The sequence below is a fragment of the Melanotaenia boesemani genome, chromosome 21 (assembly GCF_017639745.1).
Source record: "Melanotaenia boesemani isolate fMelBoe1 chromosome 21, fMelBoe1.pri, whole genome shotgun sequence".
Classification (NCBI taxonomy): domain Eukaryota; kingdom Metazoa; phylum Chordata; class Actinopteri; order Atheriniformes; family Melanotaeniidae; genus Melanotaenia; species Melanotaenia boesemani.
The window spans coordinates 15,369,912-15,391,792 of NC_055702.1; the positions used below are offsets into that span (position 1 = coordinate 15,369,912).

At 38.1% G+C, this 21,881-nt stretch overlaps 3 protein-coding genes across 4 annotated transcripts; 2 read left to right on the top strand and 1 right to left on the bottom strand.

Annotated features, from left to right (window-relative positions):
* The first annotated feature begins 1,140 nt into the window (after window positions 1-1,140).
* On the top strand, window positions 1,141-3,421 carry LOC121632855 (progestin and adipoQ receptor family member 4-like). The gene is made up of 3 exons (XM_041974615.1): window positions 1,141-1,306; window positions 2,205-2,423; window positions 2,988-3,421. Exons 1-3 carry the CDS (start codon window positions 1,141-1,143, stop codon window positions 3,419-3,421), a joined length of 819 nt encoding a protein of 272 aa, XP_041830549.1.
* A 356-nt stretch (window positions 3,422-3,777) lies between these two features.
* pelo (pelota mRNA surveillance and ribosome rescue factor) lies at window positions 3,778-13,218 on the bottom strand. 2 transcript variants are annotated; one of them, XM_041973517.1, is made up of 13 exons: window positions 12,846-13,218; window positions 12,228-12,320; window positions 11,394-11,544; window positions 10,548-10,638; window positions 10,000-10,163; window positions 8,113-8,173; window positions 7,688-7,849; window positions 7,566-7,612; window positions 7,218-7,291; window positions 7,058-7,129; window positions 6,644-6,718; window positions 5,150-5,181; window positions 3,778-4,333 (listed from the first exon to the last, which is right to left on the bottom strand). In XM_041973517.1, exons 1-13 carry the CDS (start codon window positions 12,857-12,859, stop codon window positions 4,239-4,241), a joined length of 1,131 nt encoding a protein of 376 aa, XP_041829451.1. In that variant the 5' UTR covers window positions 12,860-13,218; the 3' UTR covers window positions 3,778-4,238. The 2 variants fall into 2 exon arrangements, with proteins under 2 accessions (XP_041829451.1, XP_041829450.1); XM_041973516.1 differs by having other exon boundaries at window positions 12,742-13,218.
* A 102-nt stretch (window positions 13,219-13,320) lies between these two features.
* ppp1cab (protein phosphatase 1, catalytic subunit, alpha isozyme b) lies at window positions 13,321-20,538 on the top strand. The gene is made up of 7 exons (XM_041973518.1): window positions 13,321-13,725; window positions 15,270-15,401; window positions 16,379-16,609; window positions 17,099-17,203; window positions 18,339-18,562; window positions 19,444-19,578; window positions 19,663-20,538. Exons 1-7 carry the CDS (start codon window positions 13,671-13,673, stop codon window positions 19,756-19,758), a joined length of 978 nt encoding a protein of 325 aa, XP_041829452.1. The 5' UTR covers window positions 13,321-13,670; the 3' UTR covers window positions 19,759-20,538.
* The last annotated feature ends 1,343 nt before the right edge of the window (window positions 20,539-21,881 follow it).

Sequence of the window (21,881 nt, forward strand, 5' to 3'; positions counted from 1 at the left end):
CAGCAAATATGACATGAATGGCTTTTTTGGGAATAGTGGCTATCAAGGTAAAACAGGGTGACACAAAAAGTTTTCTGTGTGCTGTATTTCGTTGTTACCATACTTACCTTTCTACTGTTTATTTATCCCTACAGGTTAACTCTTCAGTAAAATAATTGGAGTCCTTTTTTACTGTTCATTGACATTTGTTTCCTAATTGTATATTTTTTATTTTTCTCTGTCAAATAGTGCAGGTAGTTTTATGTTTGTAAGTATGTAGATGAAATATTTCAACATTTTTAGTTCCGGTTTTCTTTTTTTACTGTGTACTTTTGCAACCTTTTTGTCCTGCACTTACTGTTCACTGTATGCAAAGAAATTGTTAGACAAATGTAGTTTGTCTGCTGCATGTAGTCATTATTTTTTACTAAAGCTGCCACTTTGTTGGGAAATCAAAATATTTTTAAAATACAGTAATAATAAATCAGTCTTATTTATTTTCCATGGGAAAGGTTTTTTTTTACTACTTGATGCAATAATCTGTTTATTATTGTACAGTATTTGATTGATTAAACCCTCAAAGAATCCCCAAAGTCATTTGTGTGATTTTGTACATTTGGTATCTTTAGAATTGACAAAACTGTTATTTTTCTGATTTTTATATGTGTATGATGGCATTTTGTCAGTGCTTGTACAGTCAGTGAGTTTATGAAGACCCCCACCACCTTATCCTATATATATATATCCTATCCTGACTGCAGCAGACTATTAGACAACCTGTAACTGTTTCAGGTTAACAAAAACAGGAAATACTTCTGTACTTTTATTCTGTATTAAATGAACTGTGAAGTTTATGTGCAAATTAGTAATTGGCAGAGACAAGAAGAAGCTGCAGCAGTGCACATGGCGTTTGTGAGGATTACCCCAGATTAAGAATACAAGCTGTCTCCTGATTGGTCCTAATGAAACCATGCCACTTAGGTCAGCTCAACAGGTTGCTTGCTTTGAATTACACCTGTCCGATGATGGGTCTCAAGGATGAGTTGCCGGCCGGTCATGGTCACAGCCATGACAGTCCCAGGTGCGGGATCTATTAGGATGTTCATGTAGATGTGGAACTTGTAGTGTCAAATGTAAGTACACTAGCTGCAGGAAGTCGTGATGGTGCTTTACCATGGGCCGCGGCTGTTGGACTTTACAAAGACTCCTCCGCACCTGCAGTTCAACAAATATGTCCTGACGGGTTATAGGCCTGTGTCCACAGCTCAAGGGTGCCTCGGGAGTCTTTTCTACATGCACAATGAGCTGGGGAACATTTATACTCACGGTAAGTCCAGATATAATCATGAATTGTCTTTTGTTTCAAGAACTGCTCTTCCTTCAGGAATCCCTCCAATAAGTACTATTCTCTAAACTATCATTTATACTACATTATATTAAAATATGTATACAGTATGTCTAAAAACACAGAGCTGTTGATCCTATTAAGCAATATGAGGGACGTAGAAACAAAACAGGTCACCACATGCCAACTACTCTCACTTATGCCTGGTTCCAAGCATCTTTGGCAAGACTGTAATGAGGATATGGGGTATTAGCTGTAATCTGCCCTGGGAATCCCTGTGTTGGAAATATCTTGACGGTTAACTAGGTCTTTAAAGGTGATTGATGCGTTTCAGTTGTAAATTCCTGTATGTATCGGCAGCAAAGATTCCTGGAGAGACTTTTGTGTGTACACATATAATTTGCATTTTGGGACTTCTGCTATATTTTTTTAAAGAATGCTCTTGATGTTATGTTTATAAATACAAGCAAATTCAAATGATTTAAAACCAGTAATAATAAAAATGCATGACCTTTGCAAGGTTTTTGTTGTCTCATTTTCCCTTTCAGCTAACCCATAAGTTCATTAAGACTAACACGCTTACTAAGGGGAAGTGAAGGGTATTAGCACTGAAGTATTGCACAGGTTCCTTTATGCATCCTCACCAACTCGCTTCTTTCTTTGTTTTGTTAAAAAAAAAAAAAAACAGGAACCACTTGTAGGCCGTTCATTTCCTCTCTTGTTCTGCATCTACTGTTCTCTTCTATTGTGAAGAGATAGCAAGCCTGAAGAATAACTATTAATAAAAATGTTAGATTTCAAACCTTTTTTTCCTTTCTTTTTTCTTAATTCATTCTACTATCTAATATAGTCCAATTTCTCCTCTTTCCTATCATGTCAGGCATTCCCTTCTTCCTTTTCTTGGTGCTCCTGCCTTTTAGTATCCCCTGGATGGAGGTGGAGTGCCCCTGGATATGCATTGTTCACTACCTGGCCTGCCTCTGCCCCACCGTTGGCTCAGTGGTCTACCATTTGTTCATGAACCACGTGGGAGGAGAGCATGTGTATGACACCCTGCTCTCCCTGGACATGTTTGGGGTCTGCTTAGTTAACACACTGGGTATGTTGCTGAGAGAAAGTCAAAATAACCACAGATGATCTCTTTTGAATGAATTCTTACATTTCTTAGAATGTGCTTTAGACACTTTAGTAGCATTGCAGGTTTCAATGTAGTCAAGCACAGTTATTACCACATTACCCTCCTCAGTTTACTTTTAATCATCGTAATAGAGGAATATGTAGAAACCTACCTGTAATCCAAGACTTAATCCACCATTAAGTCAGAGAGAAAGTTGGTAATCAGCATAATGATTACAAAATAGATCTCGCTTTTCTACAAAATAGATAACGGCCATTAGGGTGGAAGCGTTTTAGGAGATGGGAGATAAGATGGTTTTGTTTGGACAGATGAACAGTTGTAAAAGGGGCCAGTATGTAAGATATAAAAGAATTAGAATAAGGTCTTATTGAGTCCCAGAAACAAATACATTACTGCAAATGGATATATCTGGTTATATTTACTGCTCAAGTCTTGAGCAATTTAGGTTTCAGGTGTGTTGCACAGGAATCTTGACCAGGGTTTATGATGGAACAGTATCAATAACAAAATCCTTTCTCTCTGCAGGGGCACTTCCAATCATTTACATCACTCTTCTTTGCTACCCCAGCGTGCAACAGGCTGCCTTGCTAGCCTACATTCTCCTATCAGCCTATGGGATCTACTGTGCCACCACAGCCCGCACAAACGTCCTGCGCCTGCGTGCTTTCATCTGGCAGGCTTTGTTTCGCTTCACTCTATTCCTGTTCCGGGTTTATGGAAGTGGGGTGGGCAGTCCAAACTCTCTGCGGCTCTTTGTCATCATGGACACTCTAGCTGTACTGGGAGGACTAGTCAACATCATCCAGATACCCGAGCGCTTCAGCCCGGGCCTGTTTGACAACTGGGGCAACAGCCACCAGATAATGCACATCATGGTTATCTGTTCCATTATCTACCTGCACTGGGGCACAATGGAGGATTTAGCCTGGATTAAGACCTACCAGTGTCCTACTGAGTGATGCCAAGTCCATGTAGTCCACACAGGCTCACACTAAATGCTGCTCTACAGGCAAGGAGGGTGATTAAAAATGCACTTTAGTTCTAGCTGCTGAAAGTCTACATAAGAGAGTTTATAACTGACACATTGCCAGAGAAAAATAACAAAAATGGTGGAACTCAGCTAAGACTATAATAATGATAAACCTGAGCATACTTGATTTATAGCTTAATATCCAGTGGTTTTTGGATTGTATTATCCATAACCAAGAAGTGAAAATTAAATAAATTTGTAATAAATTATATATTTTTATATCTTGGTCTAGCTTGTATTTAATGTATGAAAACAATTGTTCATGTGAAAAAGAGAAACGATTGCTGTGTTTGCATGCCTGTTGTTTAATTGCAAGAAAAATAAATTGTATATTTACACTTGAAAGAGAGAGAGAGAAAAAAAAAGAAAAATCACTAATATTGCAACCTGTAAAGTTTATAATTTGGCAATGAATGTTACATTCTTATCATGGAATATTCCTGTCAGAAATCCCTTTCTTTTTTCTTTCTTCCAAGTATAACCTGCACCTCTGAAAGACACAGTCCCCTTCAAACCAAAACCATCAAAGCACTTAAAACTGCATCAAATTATGAGAAAGTATGGCCACACTGGAAAAACGTGTGTTAAACTGATTTCATAGCAGTGCAGATGTTGCAGAGGTAGAATACCTGCACAGCAGCACAGCAGCTTCATTGATTAACAACACACACAATCACTGCAGTGTTGAGTTAACCTTCCTGTTCTTTTCCTCCCAGTAAGTTAAGAGTCTAGTCAGCTGGTGTGGATCAGTCTTCATCTGAGCTGCTCTCCTCCTCGCCCTCCGATAGATCAGCGATGGGAAACCGTAAGACGGCAGCCACTCCGCTCAGCTGAGTCAGTTCTGAGGGGGAGATTGAAAAGTGAGAATGACAGTACTGAGAATAGCTTCTTGAATACTTAAATTAAAAAAATTATCATCAAAAAATGAATCAGGCTATCACTTAATGTCTGGTGCTGAGTATCTTTAATCTAGTAGAACATGAAGTACTAAGTAAACTGTTACTGCACAGTGTTGAACCCTTTCATATAGCTACTGATGATCTTTGAGTTTTTTTTGGCATCATTTTCCCATAAATAGTTCATTAAGTACAAAATAAATACACTAATTTAGGTGGCATTGTTATACTAATCGCATCATGTTGCAGTTTTTAAGAGTTATATTAGTTGCAGGGGGAGTAACATGAAGAGAAGCAAAAACCTTTTTACACATAAGATAAACAGTGCTGCCTTAATCAGTCGGTTAATCTGATGCTGTTTAGTCACTTTTCAGATGTTATTCTGGCTGCATTCACACATCCCGATGTAAAAGTGAAAGAAAGAGGCACAGAGTGTATTGGACAATTGCAATTCACACAAGACTGAACTCTCTCAAACTGTGTTTTTGGTCTTGTGTCTGTCTTTTGATTGGTGCTGGAAAGTTAGAGATGATGGATTCAGTAGCTGTTTAACTCTTAACTTGTGGCTTAATATGACACTAACAACCACAGAAATCCAAAATAATAAGATGAGCAAGATCATCAAACTCTTTCAAGCCTAAGATTGATATTAGAAGAAAAAAAATGAGTGTATGCAACAAAGAAATGACGCTAATTGTATGAATAAGTAATTCTGAAGTGTTTTTAAGGCATATATTAAATTTCAGTGATTTGTAACTTACGTTCACCAGACACGTGAAGGCTTGAGAATATTCTACACAAAACGGATAAAGAAAGAAAACTTGTTAGAACATTTGGGAAAGAAAAAAAATATTGTTTCACATTCAAATGGACCAGACTATATATCTTTGCTGGCTAAAAAACAAGCAATGAGTGAGACCCAGGATAAATCCTGGCAAACACTTTGGGCCTGACCTACATGTGTAAAAACATGTGCACACTTGATAGCACACACAAAAACATGTTGCGGTTTATTTATTAACAGGGAGCACTGAGGATTGCTTCTGTTAAATGAACAAAATAATGTGACAATCCATTTGCATTTACCCTTATATGGGCGTCTGCCAGAAAGCACAAAATATTGGGAGGAACAGATGCGAACAGATCAACGTAGCACACGAAATGTGATTTACTAAGCATGAAACTGATTGCACTGGCTAATTTTATATCTATGTTTAGCACGTCTGAAAGGCAGGCATTAACTGACACAACTTTACACAGAAATGGCTGCAGTTATTGTTGCAAGTAGGAGGCTAGACACCAAGATGATGGAGAGATAACATCTTTTCTGATCGTGTAAATAATTTGGGATTGACAGAGGCAATCTGCTATGTTATGCAGGATGGACTGTTGCTGCTGCACTTTGGGTCTGCTGGCAATGAGAGCCCTCACCACTGCCTGTATCTGTACCCCATCTTCCAACCCTCTCTTAGGGGCATTAATGACCTCGTCAGCCCAGATCCAGCACTGACCAGCTGCCTCATTTGCGCACACAGCGCCACAGGAGGCATGTTTACTTGATCAATATGTCCTGGGCTGAAAGTTTTATTTTGTCAATAAAAACTATTGTTTTGTGTCATACCTTGCTCTGCAATCAGCTCTAGAGCGTCATAGCCGGTATTCCAGTCATCTGCTCCACAAACTGAGCGAGCTGCACCAGTTGCCTTTACCTTTCTTATTTGCACAGTTTTATTATGAGCAATTTGTTTTGGAACTTGGTCTTGTATCGTGTCATTTCCTCTTAACCTCATCTGGTGTTGTTGTGGTTTTGCCAACTACATTTACTGTTTAGCAAAAGCTCTTCCATTTCTTCGCTGAAGCTCAGCAATATTTTTATTTGCCTCGTCCAATAATGTCTATCTCCATCTGGTTGAATTTCACTTTGCGTTTGCGATCCTCCTGCTCTGTTTTAAAACTCTCCATGGCGAAGCCATACACAGCTAAATCCTCATTTGAATTCTGCTGTTTGCACCTGTTATCAGTTGTGCCATCATTCTTAGTTGATCGCCCGCAAATCATAAACAAACAACACGTGCAATCTACATGCGTGCGCAGACAACTCTGCGCTCTTTATCAGGAATCACAGTAAATCAGGCCCTTTGTGTGGAAAAAAACATAAACTCTTTAAATGTATATAAAATTGCTAAAATACCATATATTCATGTAACATGCATTTTATAAGTGCATCATCCAAAAGTTTTAGCCCTCAAAGTTACCTGACATTGCCACCATTGTCTCTAACGTTGTCTACCAACCGAACATAGCGACTCCTGGTTGGAACATCCTGATGTCTGAACACACAGACAAACAAAAACAAAAAAAGGTGAAAGACCAAACCGATTCACTTGTTGGTTGTTTGATTCACTAAGAACTGAGAGATACATTTAAATGCAAATGAAGGATAAATTAGATACCGAGCACTAAAAAAATGTGTAGTATTTACATTAACTTAATATTCTACATTTTTCTGATGATTTTCAGCTGCAGGCTGAAATTGTTTATTTCAGTTAAAACATTAATTTCAACATTACCCCATTTATCCAATAGTTCTGTGAAAATAAATGGTCACCTGCATTGTGCATTTAAAATAGATAATTATAAACCCATGTCAGATACAAATCTGTGTCTACCTGAACAATTTATCGCTTATCAGCAGGGTGTCGATGGCGAGAGCATCAGCAGCTTTCTCCACATGAGCAAGTCTGTGATGATGTAAACACACAATTATTGTTGACCATTAGTGTGAATGAGTGAGGCCTCAATTAGTTATCCTAATCCATCATCTCTCACCCATAGAAGGCTCTATCAGGCTCATGCTGAAGCATCTTATAGAAGTCTTCAAGGGCTTTCACCTCTCCAGCTGCCTGAAAGTTGCAGAAAATTTGTCAGTTTAAACTATAACATGTGGAGACATGGGGGGGTCAAGATTGTTAATGTGTAAATCCATGCTAAGAGATTAAAGACCTGACTGGGTAGATTTATAAATGCTGTGCATGGATAAATAAACTTTGGGAATGGATTCATGCTCCTAAACATTGCCCACTGGCGCATTATAGGCACTATAAAACAAATATCTCATTTATTTAACTTGGGATCACTTGTTCACCGGATGATGAACGAAGCTGACTGAATAGTCACCTTGGTATCAGAGAGCCTACTTGTCACAGTGGGGTCACAAAGGATTTCTGCAAAACAACAAACATTTCACTAAGCCTTCAGCTTACATGATTGTTTTATTCAAAGGGTGCAGCAGTTCCTACCTTTGAGGGAATACTTATGACCTGATGAAGAGTGGACCAGCATAAATTTGGGTCGATTTTCCAGCAGGACCTTGTTGTCCTGTCGCACTGCCTCTTTAAAGAGGTAGGTCATAAACTGGTCCTTCACAAACCCTGGACTGCCCACCAGGATGCATTTCACCACTTATAAAAGAAGCAGAAAGGAAATCAAAGCTTAAACTTCCATTAGATTTAATTATTTTTCCCTTTGTTTTTTTAAAAAGAAAAAAACTGAGACAAAAAATAAAGCTTAAAAAATCGTAAACCACAAAAGGACTATAAATTGTTACACAGCAAAACTATAAATGCATTAGCAGCAACAAATCAAATAAGGAGAAGTAGGAGGTGAAAACAGGAACATAATGTACATGTGTAAGTGTAGTTGTGTGTCTACCATGTTGCCTTACCATCAAAATTGATGTGGCGAAGAATTGCCTGCATCACAGCCTCATAGAACCTTTCCAGAGCCTGTAAATTAAGAAAATTTGTCATCAAACAGTGCATAGCAACCACACCATCACAATACCAGTCAAAGGTTTGGACAAAGTTTCCCACTGAAACTGAATGGCGGTTGCATGTTCAAACTTTTGACTTTTACTGTTTATTAGCAACTGCTTTCAACCTGACTGATTTCTTTTTACAATGACAAAAAAAGGAAAGCTGCCATCATTTCAACAGATTAGAACACAGGGAAAATGTACTATACCTCCATGCAACTCATATTAATACTATTAGTAACTACAAGCAGACAACCTGCAGTAGATCTCCCTGCCCAAAGGGGCCCAAGTGTGTATTATCTATTAGCTATTGTTTAAGTTCATGTGGGTTTCATCGCCCACCTAAACACCATTCTTGAAATAGTAGAGATTAAAGCAATTTTGCTTTAACATTGCTCCACATCCAAGACAGAGGATGACGCACAACAGTTAAGAAGTGATGGTATAATCTATTTTATACCATGGTCTGGGTGAATACTGGATTCTGATTGGCCGGAGGGTGTCCATTAAAAAGTGATAATGGACACCTATGAAAGAAGTTCCAGTCAAATAGACTTACTGTTGGAAATTATTGCGCTGACTAAACGGTAGTTGGTAACCGTGGCAACAGAAACTCAGACACTGGGCTGCAGACACGCCAGATCATGTCTGTGACACGCATTGCTGTGAAAGCAGCTTGCAGGCTTATTGGACTCCATCAGTCCAGGAGAGACGAGAATGGAGCAACATTTTGTCATCCCGCAATGTCTCAACCGGCAGTGGTCAGGGTCCACAAACGTTAAATCTCCGTCCTTCAAACGGCACTATGGACATGCCAGTATCTTTATAAAATGTCATGATCAACGGCAATGTTGCATTTAAGTTTAAATAGGTCGTCACCTGTCTTTCTGTCTCGATTACCTCATTTACATACTTGATACAGAGAGAATGGTGGATATTATAAAAATGATTTAGGATAGACTTACTTGCTTGATACACATTTAACGATCAGAGTGAATAGTACATAATATTTCTTGCAAAAAAAAGATTTAGGAAACGATCTGTGGACATTGACTGTTTGAAACAAAATGGACATACACAAGCTGTAAGAGCTGCACCTGCCTTCTGAAATGTTTGTGTCACGTAACATCACTGCGGCCGAGAGCTGCAGGTTCTGTGTTAGAGCCGGTTACCTTGGCAACGCGTCACAACGAAATAGTCCACTCAGCCGCTTTTTGTGAAAAAATGACAATTTTAACGGTAAAAAACAACATCAATGCATTAATAATTTATTTTATATTTTTTTTCTTTCGTAAGTGACTATGGTATAAGCAGGATAATGCCCTTTGAGATCTCCATTATCATAAATTAATGGACTTTGTGGAGGCGTGAACCGTCCGAATCGGTTCACGCCACGATAATGGCCACCTCGTCAGGCATTAGCCCTTAGATATTTATATCCTGCTGTCCATATTTGAATTGCTGGTAAATTAAACTAGCAATACTCTTCATCTTTCCATTTTGTTGTATTTCCTGATGCACAAAAATGAACAAATTATTCCGATCTGAATATTTACTTCCTCTGAGTACGATGCAATATACACCATCAATATGGTGTGGTCACATTGATCCAACCTGGCAAAGAGAGGATGTGTGATTTTCTGATGACAAACGAACAAACAAAAGACATTTTTGTAATTGTCAATTTTTATCAGGAATGTTTTTAAGAAAAATGTTTTCCCTCCCTCAACATATTACTGTCCCTAAAACATTAATACTTTTTAAATTTTCCCTAGTACACCGCTACAGATGGCTCACCTTTTCGTGCTGACTGCAGCTTCCCTTTCTCTTACGAGGAATGGTGACTTCCACCTTGGCACGAAGCAGGGTCATGGCTGGGGTCACCAGCACTACGTTGGCCAGACCTTCCTGCATTACCACAGCTGCCACATCTGCCCGCTGGGTTGGATCACATGCCTGATCTAAAGAGAAGACAATGGCACAATAAATGGATCATCTGTGGTGGTGGATATTTCATGGAATTATGCACAATTTGTTATTACATTTTTGCTTATAATAAAACTGATTATATATATATATATATATATATATATATATATATATATATATATATATATATATATATATATATATATATATATATAAACATATAAACATATAACCTGATATTATGTGATACAGCTAGGAAATATGACAGCTAAGTGAACGGTTGCAAGTTAATGTACAAGTGCATGGTTTACCAAGAATTACGCAAACTGTGTACATCTGATGTGACTTCCTCAGTCAAATGAAACAAGTGGTTTCAATTGTGGTGTTTTCAGAGTTTAACCGTAGCATGTGTTTACCAATTCTATCCAGCACAACGCTGTCCCAGCTCTTTTTGGCAAGAGTAAACTTCCTGTTAAGCTCAAGCTCAATAGTGTGGTAAGCCCCCATCTGCAAAATAACAAACACATTATCAGACCAGCTTTTATTCCAGACAGGCCTCTGTAGTCACAACAAGAGACAATGCAACACATTATATTAATTCACTTAAATTTGCACAATTTGAATGATCATTCTTTTTCAGCTGCTATTAAACAGCACAAGCAACACCGGCAGTAAGAAATTCTTGTTTGGCGTCTCAACACAAATGATTGTTGCTGCCGTTTTCTAGAAGACAGCAGCATGAGTAAGATTTGCCAGTCTAATCCAGTGAAATAGCAGAAGCAGCAGTTCACAGTAAAAAAAAAATAAGGAGAAAGAACGGCTGCCAAACAGAGACCTTATTTGGCTAAGTGCACCATCGGTTAAATTTCAATACAGTGTCAAGTATATAACAACACTGCTGGAATAAGAGACAGCCAAAATGTTCATATTTAGCTGCATTTTTTTAAGTGTCTCAAGACATAGCACCGTGGGAAGAAAATTACAGAAGTCTCTGTATTTCATGTGAGTAAAGTCGAAACACATACTTAGTCAAAATGTTTGCCTGTACTGGAACGCTAAAAACAAGTTTGAATCACTGTGCTTTGAATATTTTTACAGCAGTAAAAATAGCTGATAACAATCAATGACAGATTTTATACATGAAATGCAGAGAATTAAGGAATTCATTTTCATTCAATAAGTTTGAAGAAAGAAAAAATAGAATAAAGGCTTACATATTTTGGAATCAAATCTAATTATAAAATTGCCATGAAATCTCACACCTTGACATACTGGTTCTCCTCAATGTTAGTGCCTTTAACTCTCAGCTGACAGGCCTGGGTGTCAAAGTCAATAGCCTCCACACATAATGTCAGAGTAGTCCGAACCCTTGAACTACCCACGCTTCCTGTAGTAGACTCTGTCTGCACCTTTCTGCAAGAACAGAGACAAAGGCTTTAGTTTTGAGGGAGATATTTAGTCATGCATGTGTAGATAAGAACAACAAAACATTCAGTTATTCACAGACAGAAATAAAGAAAGGCAAAGTTAGAAACCATCACAATCATACACTAACAAAGACTGACAATGAAACAAAGGGACTTTGACGCTGCAATACAATTAAATTCAGCCTTAAGTTAAGCAGTCATTTTAATCACTGTCATGTCTATGTTCCCAGACTAGTTGGTATAAAAGAAAACAAACAAACAAACAAAAAAAAACAAAAACAAAAACATGAAAATAGTGTTTATTGATTAAAAATGTACATTTGTATTGCTTTCCACTGATGCAATTACAGCCTCCAGGTGAAGTTAGTGCTATTACACTGTGGCAGAAAAAGGGAAACAAAATTAAAACAGTAACAGAAAAAACTGATCTAAGTATCAATTATGCATCTGTGACAGGCATATATAGCTATGCAAAAATGATAAATGGCTAGATACCACTCCTTGTCCAATCATGAAAGAACTACACACCATTCATACATATGGGGTTAATTACAGGTCATACCGTCTGTTCTCAGTTAGATTATCACAAGCCCAACTTTCTTTTTTCAGCTGTGTGTACACTACAAAGCTTCAACTCTTACCTCTATGAGATAAGAAGGTAATGGTTACCTGATGGTTGAGGCTCTCAAACTGTCCCCCACTTGGAGCAAGTTATAGGTGTGCCACATATCCTCCGCCTCCTCTGGCACAAGAGTCACCTGACTGAGAAAGTGTTTGCATTCATTAAGCCAGCTTCTGCACTCGTATTAGCCTTGGAAACCAAAACTAAAATGCACACACACTCAATAATACATTATGTAATTTGATTATACACGTGTTGGAATGATGCACAAGCATTCGTGTTCATCCAGCTAAGCTTGGTTTTGTTGTTTGCCTACTTAGGTGTGGTGAGTATTTTCAGTCATGGAAGCTATATAAATTGTCAATTTTTGGCTCATTTAGGCTAGTAAGGTTTAACAATCTACGTATACATATAACCTATAAAAAAGTCCGAGGGACTGTGTTGATAGGAGTAAATGCAGCTCATGTGAATAATTACAACAACACGGTTGACACATCTACAGTCAGCTACAACACAACGTGCTGGTTAGCTTGCTAACATTAGCTATGATCACTCACTCACCCGGCATTATCTTTCTCAATATCTTTATGGAGCAACTTCATTGTTGTGAGGTTATATAAAATAAACAGGAATATTAGTATAAAACAAAAAAACTGACGTTTTACCTATTTAGAGACATGTCTACTTTATATTAAAACGCTATTTAAGCTAAGTTGAGCCATGGCTCAACTTTAGAATGAATCACTCAGTTCGTGTTGCCAGGCGCCGAGACATTGCGTCATGCCAAAATACGTCGTCAATTCTTCCGACCGCGGTCACTTCCGTGGGTGTCGCTTTACTGCGCAACAAATACAAAGCGACACAAACCAAAACATTTGAGTTTATCTGAACGCATGTGGCTTATCATTAATTGCTTAAGGAAAAATATAAAAATTTTCCAGAGACAAAAACTTCAGACATATCTGAGGATGATTGCCTTTTTTACATTGAGATTTTTTAAGAGGAGTAAATGCTGACAGACGCTAAAGACAGCCAATCAGAGAGATGGTTTGATGCTTCAGATACCGCCTATTGGTAAAACCGACCAATGGCAGTGCAGAAACAGTCAGACCACTTCCGTTCAACCTCGCTATGGGCTAGCGCTCTTCTAGCCTTTCTTTTTGTCGATGGCATGGCGCTAGTGGATACGGCAGAGACATCGTTGTAACGACTAAATACAAATATTACAAAGTGAATTCGGCAATCGAATGTAAAATTGTTAAATAATTCGAATTCTGCAGCACATGTCAGCCATCACATCGTCAACAATTCAGCTCCCAGCCTCAAATTTTGAGGTTGCTAATTATTCCCCAAGGTTAGCTAGCTAGCGGGCTAACGATAGCCGATTAACGCTAAACTAGTTGAGCTAACGGTAACTCGGTGCCACTAAACAGTCACTACGTTTAGAATTCGTAGAAGTGATATAAAGCCGACCAGAACCGGGGGATAGTATGGCGGAAGCCGACAAGTTGAATATCGACTCCATTATACAGCGTCTGCTGGAAGGTAAGTCTGAGTATTCCGCCAGATACTTAATACACAGAGGTGCCATTTTAGCTAACAGAGAGGACGACGACAGCCGCGAATGCCCGGCTAGCAAGTTTCCCATCTCTTGCGTCTTGCAAATGAAGTTCAAAATTTGAATGTTGGTTAGTCAGCATCGGCTTTGTTTGGTCATTTGCTTCATTGAGGCAACATATTAATAGTTATCATTCCTACATGCTCAAACTATCGTTGAAATGGTGTATATAGTTTCTACACCTGAGAAATCCTCTGGACATTTGACATAGTGACAGTTTGTGCTTAAGCTTACATTGACATTTGAAACGATGGGACAATATATGTCTTACCTCAAAATTTATTTCCACGACGAACTTTTGCTAGAGAAAAAATTAATTTTTACCATCTCACTGTAAACAAATGTGCACTGTATGGCTACGTTTTATTTCTGAATTGTAACTGAGCTGCAAAAGAAAATCTAACGGTCCAATTAAGCAGTATATAGTCACGTGGGGTCCCGCTCTTTGTTTTATTGTCATTGATTGATCTTTATGGAATTAATAGAAAATACCTAATGTAACGGTTATTAGAAAGACATAAGGTTTTTAGATAGTCAATAGTTTTAGATCTGCGTTTTTACTATTTTTTTTTAATGTTTTCTTTCTCTTATGGCCTTGGAAGATTTAAGGGTTAGAGAAGATATTTTATGAAAATTAGACGAACAATTAAAAAAAGATTTTTTTGTTCAATTGTTCAATTTGCAAACCCTAGTTGTATATTAGCACTCAGCTTTTTTCCATTCCTGATCGAAATGTGCAGTCCATCTAAACTTTAAGTCAGATCTAATTGGTTCAAGGTTTCTGTTTTATATTATTATATTCTTTTTGTTTTGTTTAGACGATCATCTTTTGCTTGTTTTCTTACATGTTTGGAAAAAAGCAAACATTCGTTCATTAATTTTTTTTATTAATACCCATGGGTAGATTTGTTTTGCAGAAACAATGCTAGCTTTGGCATTCCCTAACAAAACAGAAACATACATTGAACCTGACAGACAGGTAGTTAATCAGGTGACAAAAACAAAAGGTGCTTAGTGTTCTGCTATTAATCAGCATAACAGCAAAGACAAGTAATAGATAAAATACAATAAATAAGATCAAGATGTATAAAAAGAAGTAAATAAAAACAAAATAGAAAAGCTTAGGGAAATAATTCTAATCAAATTTATGATGGCTCAGTTCAGTTAAAGGATGATATTGCAAAGTAAGTAGTGTGCACTCTGCAGACTAATAAGCACCAAATGTCCAGAAAAGTATCCTCTATTTTGTCCAAAACTTATTGGTTTTCACAGCAAGATACATTGTCTAAAATGTTCTGTTTTGTTTTTGGCAAAAACTTGGAATTGAACCCCAATACCATTACCTACTCTATTTAAATATTCCATCTTCTTACAAAAATGAAATTACATTGCAAGGTCTGCTGTCAGTGGGTTGTCATCTTCCTTAACTTTGTTGAAACCTTTTTCATTTTGTTATTTTGTTTTCTCAAAGTGAAAGGCTCAAGACCTGGCAAAAATGTTCAGCTGACAGAGAATGAAATCCGTGGTCTCTGCCTCAAATCCCGGGAGATCTTCCTCAGCCAGCCAATCCTGCTTGAACTTGAGGCACCCCTCAAGATTTGTGGTGAGATTTAGTTTTGCTCTTTGGAGTCGAGGGAATTTTCAAGTGCGGTCATAACCTTACAGTGATAGCTGCTGAAGCTTAAGAAATGGTGGGCTAAGATGAAAATGGTTACATTCACATTATGCTGCTTATTCATATTTTCACGTTATAGTTCATTTTTAAAGAGACAAAATGCTGAATATTAAATGTTACAGAACAGCTGTGTTTGTCAAATAAAAATAATAACAAAAAAGGTTGCTAAATTGATATTTGCTTTCTACTACACCCTTTGTTTTGCATTTTAAACCTATTTGGACTCGTGTGCTGCCGTCATTTAATGTTCAGTTTGCCATGTCTAGAGTTAAAAAATTGGACAAGTTTGTTGAAAATCACAGTCATCCTCACACTAAGGCAATTTATCACTTTAGGCTACTCTGGAGGGTCAACTTTCTTTTAAAAAAAGACCTAAAAAAAAGTAGTGTTGACTTGTTTTTGTTTATTTATTTGTCCTTCTAGACAAGTTCTTTACCCTTTCCTGTGCTTTTTTTAACAGCCTTATAAGCTCATCTTTGACCAACTATACTGTTTTCACTTTCAGATTAAATTTACCTTTTAACTTTCAAATTTAATGTACCTTGGAACATCAAATTGACACAGGGCCCTTGCTGTAGCCATTTACCTAACATTGTAGCCTGCATTGTGGCATAGAGAGCATAAATGTGTCTGTAATTAGATTAGGCTTGCTCATAAGAAAGCAAAATCCTGTTTTATTTAATTTAAATAAGCTAATGCACTATCTCGTGCTTTGAATTTTCTTTGCAACAGAAATGATAGTAATAGTGTCTAAACTTTCATTACATCATACGTGTAGAAGCCGAGTTTTATCTTGTAACTTTTCAGTCATCACTGCTTGTTGCAGACACAGCAGTTACCATGTAGGCTCTTCCTCAGTCTAACAGATGGCCATAAACTAAGCTTTATTCTGCTTTTCTCTCCAGGTGATGTTCATGGGCAGTACTATGATCTTCTGAGGCTGTTTGAATATGGAGGCTTTCCACCAGAGAGCAACTACCTGTTCCTGGGTGACTATGTAGACAGAGGCAAGCAGTCCCTGGAGACTATTTGTCTGTTGCTGGCCTACAAGATCAAATACCCAGAAAACTTTTTTCTGCTGAGAGGAAACCATGAGTGTGCGTCTATTAACAGAATATATGGCTTCTATGATGAGTGTAAGTAATGTAGCACGCACACTGACATAAACCATAATCTCACAGTCTCACCACTCCCGTCTGCGGTTGCTGGCAGTTTGATTAGAAATGTAAGGCACTCCTTATTGACTTTGGTGTGGTCAAGATATATAAGACACATTTTAATTGTTTTGATCTTTGTGTGTATGTCACAATTGTGTGTTTATCAAATATTTGTTCCTGTGAAATTAATCTACACACTAATAATGATAAATTATGTTTCTGAGTTCTTTTATACTTGACAGTGAAAGTAATTGTTCCATGATAACAAAAGTACAGTTACATTCAAAAGCCTCTCAGTCCAACCTGGCTCCTGGCTAAGGAGCATGATCAGGCAGTATAATCACATGCCTCTTCTGTTCATAGCCAGGATTATGTAAAAGGTGTTTCTAATCTGGTACAATAGGTGCTGCTTGTTTTATGGCTCCCCAGATTAGATTATTACCAAGAAATTGTGGTTTTCCCTTGTAGGTAAGAGGCGATACAACATAAAGCTGTGGAAGACTTTCACCGACTGCTTCAACTGTTTGCCTGTTGCGGCTATTGTCGATGAGAAGATCTTCTGTTGCCATGGAGGTATTCTCATCAAATACTTTATTTGGCTTCTATCCAGAGTGCAAACAAAACTCTGCTCTGTTGTTCCTGTCAACGTCATGGTCAAAGGAGTGCATGAATGACTGTTATCCTTTCCCTCGTGTTTGTAGACATATGGGTACAACGTTATCAGGCAGTGACTATAACTTTGACACTTCAGGGCTACTTTCAGTGGTCATTCTGTGTCCACAAGCCTCATGAATTAACTGAGATGAATTTAAACCATTGAAAATGAAAGAACATCATCAGTAATTACAAAACGCTCTGTGCTTAGAGAAGTTAGTTTAAGGTTCAGAAGATCTTACTGTGCAGTACTTTCAAAATTTTAAAAAAGTTGTAGAAAGAAAAAAACATTACTTTGACCAAATCTGTTCTATTTTTACTGCTTTACAAAAAATGGCAGTGATTTTAAAATGAACTCAGTGGGTCAGACTAAATATCACCTACAGTGAGCCACAGTTATCTCATGTCCTATGAGAATAACTAATCAAAATGTGTAAACAAGCACTGATAATTATGACTGTGAATTCCACCTCCTGCTTCAACATAAAGTTGCATTATGCCAAACACACAAGTGATTCTGTAAGTTTGTTAGTCATTTATTGAAGTGAAGTTAAAGTTGCAATAAAGCTTTCACCTATCTAAATCTAGTTGTCTAATTTAAATTTGTTTTAGACATAAAAAAATATCTTTAGAGGCAGTCTTCTACCGCTTGTGTATCTGACTTTATATGGCATTAAGTAAACAATATTTTGTTGTTTATTTTATGCTATTTACATTTTTTGGTTAATTATTTAGTTATTAAAGATACTGAGACCTCCAATCAACTTTCAGTAAGCCGATTGTCATAGTTTGATAAATACCAAATAAAATAGACCACCAAGACATCGGGGGGGAAAAGCAAACCTAGATTTTAGACAGTAAATATGAAATATCTGACATATTTGGCATTACTGAACTTTTGTTTTTTTATATCATACATCCAGTTCTGTTCTATATTCATTGTTCCCTCTAACATTTTGTAACTTGCCGTTATCAAAAAGTGCATCCAGAAAAATGCATCACAGATGCTGAAAGTTTGTTGTCGTATGTCAAACCCTACACATATCTCCTTCAGGCCTATCCCCTGACCTCCAGTCTATGGAGCAGGTGCGGAGGGTCATGCGTCCCACGGATGTGCCCGACCAGGGTCTCCTCTGCGACCTATTGTGGGCAGATCCGGATAAGGACGTGCTGGGCTGGGGTGAGAACGACCGTGGCGTCTCCTTCACTTTTGGTGCAGATGTGGTCACCAAGTTCCTCCACAAACATGACATGGACCTCATTTGTCGAGCCCATCAGGTCAGTTTGAAACTAAAAGACTGCTGGAAAAACAAAAGAAATTGTGTGGACTAGAGGGAGTTCAATCTGGAAGTGATGGATTTATAGTATCTTGTAAGCTTAAAGTTGCAGATGATGATGATGAGCAGTTTTACCCTCAGTTACAGTAAAGTTGAATTTTGTAATTTGTAGGTAGATCTAATGTTTATAACTACGCTTTAGTTTGCATATAATCACACACTACCATAGTTAAGTGCTTGGAGGGGAAGGGTGAGTTGAGGGTTTTTAAGCTGGTCGCAAACTACTTGTTTCAGCAAAGTGCCACTTTAAAATGTATATGATGTTTGTATTGTTCCTACAACATTCTGGAGCTATGAATCTTTGAAACAACATCCTCTTTGAAGTTACAGTAACTGTGGCTTCTTTGTAGTTTACACCTATCAAGTATTTAAAGAAGTGTTTAGGGAAGTGCTACAGGTGGAAGCATGTTGAAGAGAACCATAACTTAGTGGACCCAGCTGAAAAGCTGTTGAAATGTAAATACTGCATTTGTTAACGGAGGTGTGCAATTTTAATTTTTAGTAAGATTTTTAGGTTTGGTTTTCAAGCATTTCTTTGTGTGTGTGTGTGTGTGTTTTTTTTTTTTATATATATTTTTTTAATGGAAACTTGCAAAACATTTTTACAATAATTTCTTAGTTTACGTTTTATATCTGAGAAAATGACTTTTTCTTTCCAAGTGACTGAAGTGAATACATGACTTTATAACTGAAATGCAACACTATTCATATGTACAAGTCGAATTAATTTCAAAGATAGTTAACGTCTTCTGTCCGATTTTTGTGAATAAAAGCTGTGTAAATTTATTTTGCCTCAAGACATGGTAACCTCTACGTTTTCAGGTGGTTGAGGACGGGTATGAGTTCTTTGCAAAGAGGCAGTTGGTTACGCTCTTCTCAGCCCCAAACTACTGCGGGGAGTTTGACAACGCCGGAGCAATGATGAGTGTAGACGAGACCCTCATGTGCTCATTCCAGGTCAGCATCACGCCGACCATTGTGTTTAAATTGCACAACTTTCTGTTCTTTGCTCACTTTGTTGTTATTGTTTTCCTGTCGTAGATTCTGAAACCGGCAGACAAGAAGCTTTTCTACGGTGGTGGAGGAGGCATGGGCTCCGGTCGTCCAGTTACTCCTCCCAGGAAAGCTAAGAAATGACACCAGTAGTTTGCCCTGGACCTCCAACCCATCCCTCCTGCCCTCTCTACCTCTCTTCTCCTCTCTTTCACCAAACAGCCAGAAATCAAACCTTTACCCAGGGCTTTTTTTTCCTTTTTTATCTGTACTTCTTAAAACATTTAATGTAATGAAATGTCTGAATGCGTGCGTGCGTGTGCAGATGACAAACATGTCCCGTCTGCAGGTGAGCATTAAAATCATGTGTGCACATGTACATTTTGTGCGAGAGTATTAGAGATTTATACTTTCCCCCTTCTCTGACCACTTTTCCCGTGGACAGGTTAATACCACAGCATCAGTCTGTATAGTAAATTGACTGAAAAAGCATGGTTCGGGAGATGGTGGGGAGATTGCTAAATTGATGGATTTGGCAGCAAACCCCTGCCTGCAGGTGTGTGTGTACCTAAGCAGGGGGGAGTATTTTGTTTTCCCTGTCCTCTGTACTGTAAAATCTCAAACAAAAGGTGTGTCTGTGCGCGTATGTGGTATCTTGTCTGTTTGAGTTAATGTCTCAGTATCTTTGAACAGGGAGGTGTTGCACCTTTTCAAAGCAAGCTCACAAGCGCGCACACACACATACATACACACACACACACACACACACACACACACATACACAAATGACTTCAGATTCATGAGCCAGAGCTGTAAAAACCCCATACAGTTTAGGTTTGTACAGATTTGATTACTTGAAAGAGATTTTTTGTGAATTCGTTTTGTAGTCTTTCATCAAGTTGACCAATAAAGCGAGAATCTGAACTGCTTTGTCTTATGTGTCGTTTTTGTTATACTTATGTATTTAGAAGCAAAGACATCGTATTTCATCACATAACAGCTTGAATGTTGCTCACATTACAGCGAGGCTCTCACTTTATCTACAAAGATCTTAGGTTAGAAACCTGAAGTGTGTGCTATTATATAAATTGATATGATTCCTTGTGTAGTGAATGGTTGTTTTTCTCTGTTTTGGCCTTGTGATGAATTGGTGACCTGTCCAGGGTGTACCTGCCTCTCACCTGCTAAATGCTGGGTTAGGCTCCTGCTTCATTGGATCCCTGCAACCCTTCATTTGGACGAAACGGTCTAGATAATGGATGGGTGATTCCGTGTGGCTGCAGCAACTACCGGCAACACTAATTCTGTGATACTGTAGATCACAAAATCCTGTTGCACAGGCTGGAAAACTGGGTTGGACTTTCTGGAGCGGTTCTTAACTGGTTCAGGTCCTATTTAGAAGGCCGGAGTTATTTTGTTACGATCGGCAGCTATGAATCCGAGCGAGTGGCCATGACTTGTGGAGTCCCCAGGGGTCAGTCCTTGGACCTCTTCTGTTCAACTTGTATCTGCTCCTTTTGGGTAAAATATTACAGAACTATAGCATTAATTATCAAAGTTATGCAGATGACAACTTTATGTGTCTCTGTCACCAGATGACTGCAGTCCAATAGACTTATTGTGTCAGTGTCTGGAGCAAATAAACACCTGGATGAAGGAAAATTTTCTACAATTAAATGAAGACAAAACTGAGATTATTCTGTTTGGTAGCAAAGAGAAGAGGGTCAGCATTGGTAAACACCTGGAGACTCGGGCTCTTAAAATCACCAATCAAGTTCGTAACCTTGGAGTGTTAGACTCAGATCTGACTTTCAGCAGCCACATCAAAGCTGTCACTAAGACAGCTTTTTACCAGCTCAGAAACATCAACAGAATTAAAAGTTTAGTCTCCCAGAAAGACCAAGAGAAACTCATCCATGCATTTATCTCCAGTAGGCTGGATTACTGTAATGGTCTTTTAACAGGACTTCCTAAAAAGAGCATTAAACATTTGCAGCTCATCTAGAACGCTGCTGCTAGGGTTTTAACCAGGACTAAGAGATCTGAACACATCACACCAGTTTTGAAATCTTTACACTGGCCTCCAGTCAGTCACAGAATAGATTTTAAAACCCTTCTGCTTGTTTACAAATCCCAGAATGGTTTAGGCCCAGAATACATCTGTGATATGTTCAGAGAATATAAACCTAGTAGAGCTCTTAGATCCAAAGACTCTGGTCAACTAGTCCAAACCAGAGTCCAGACTAAACATGGAGAAGCAGCATTTA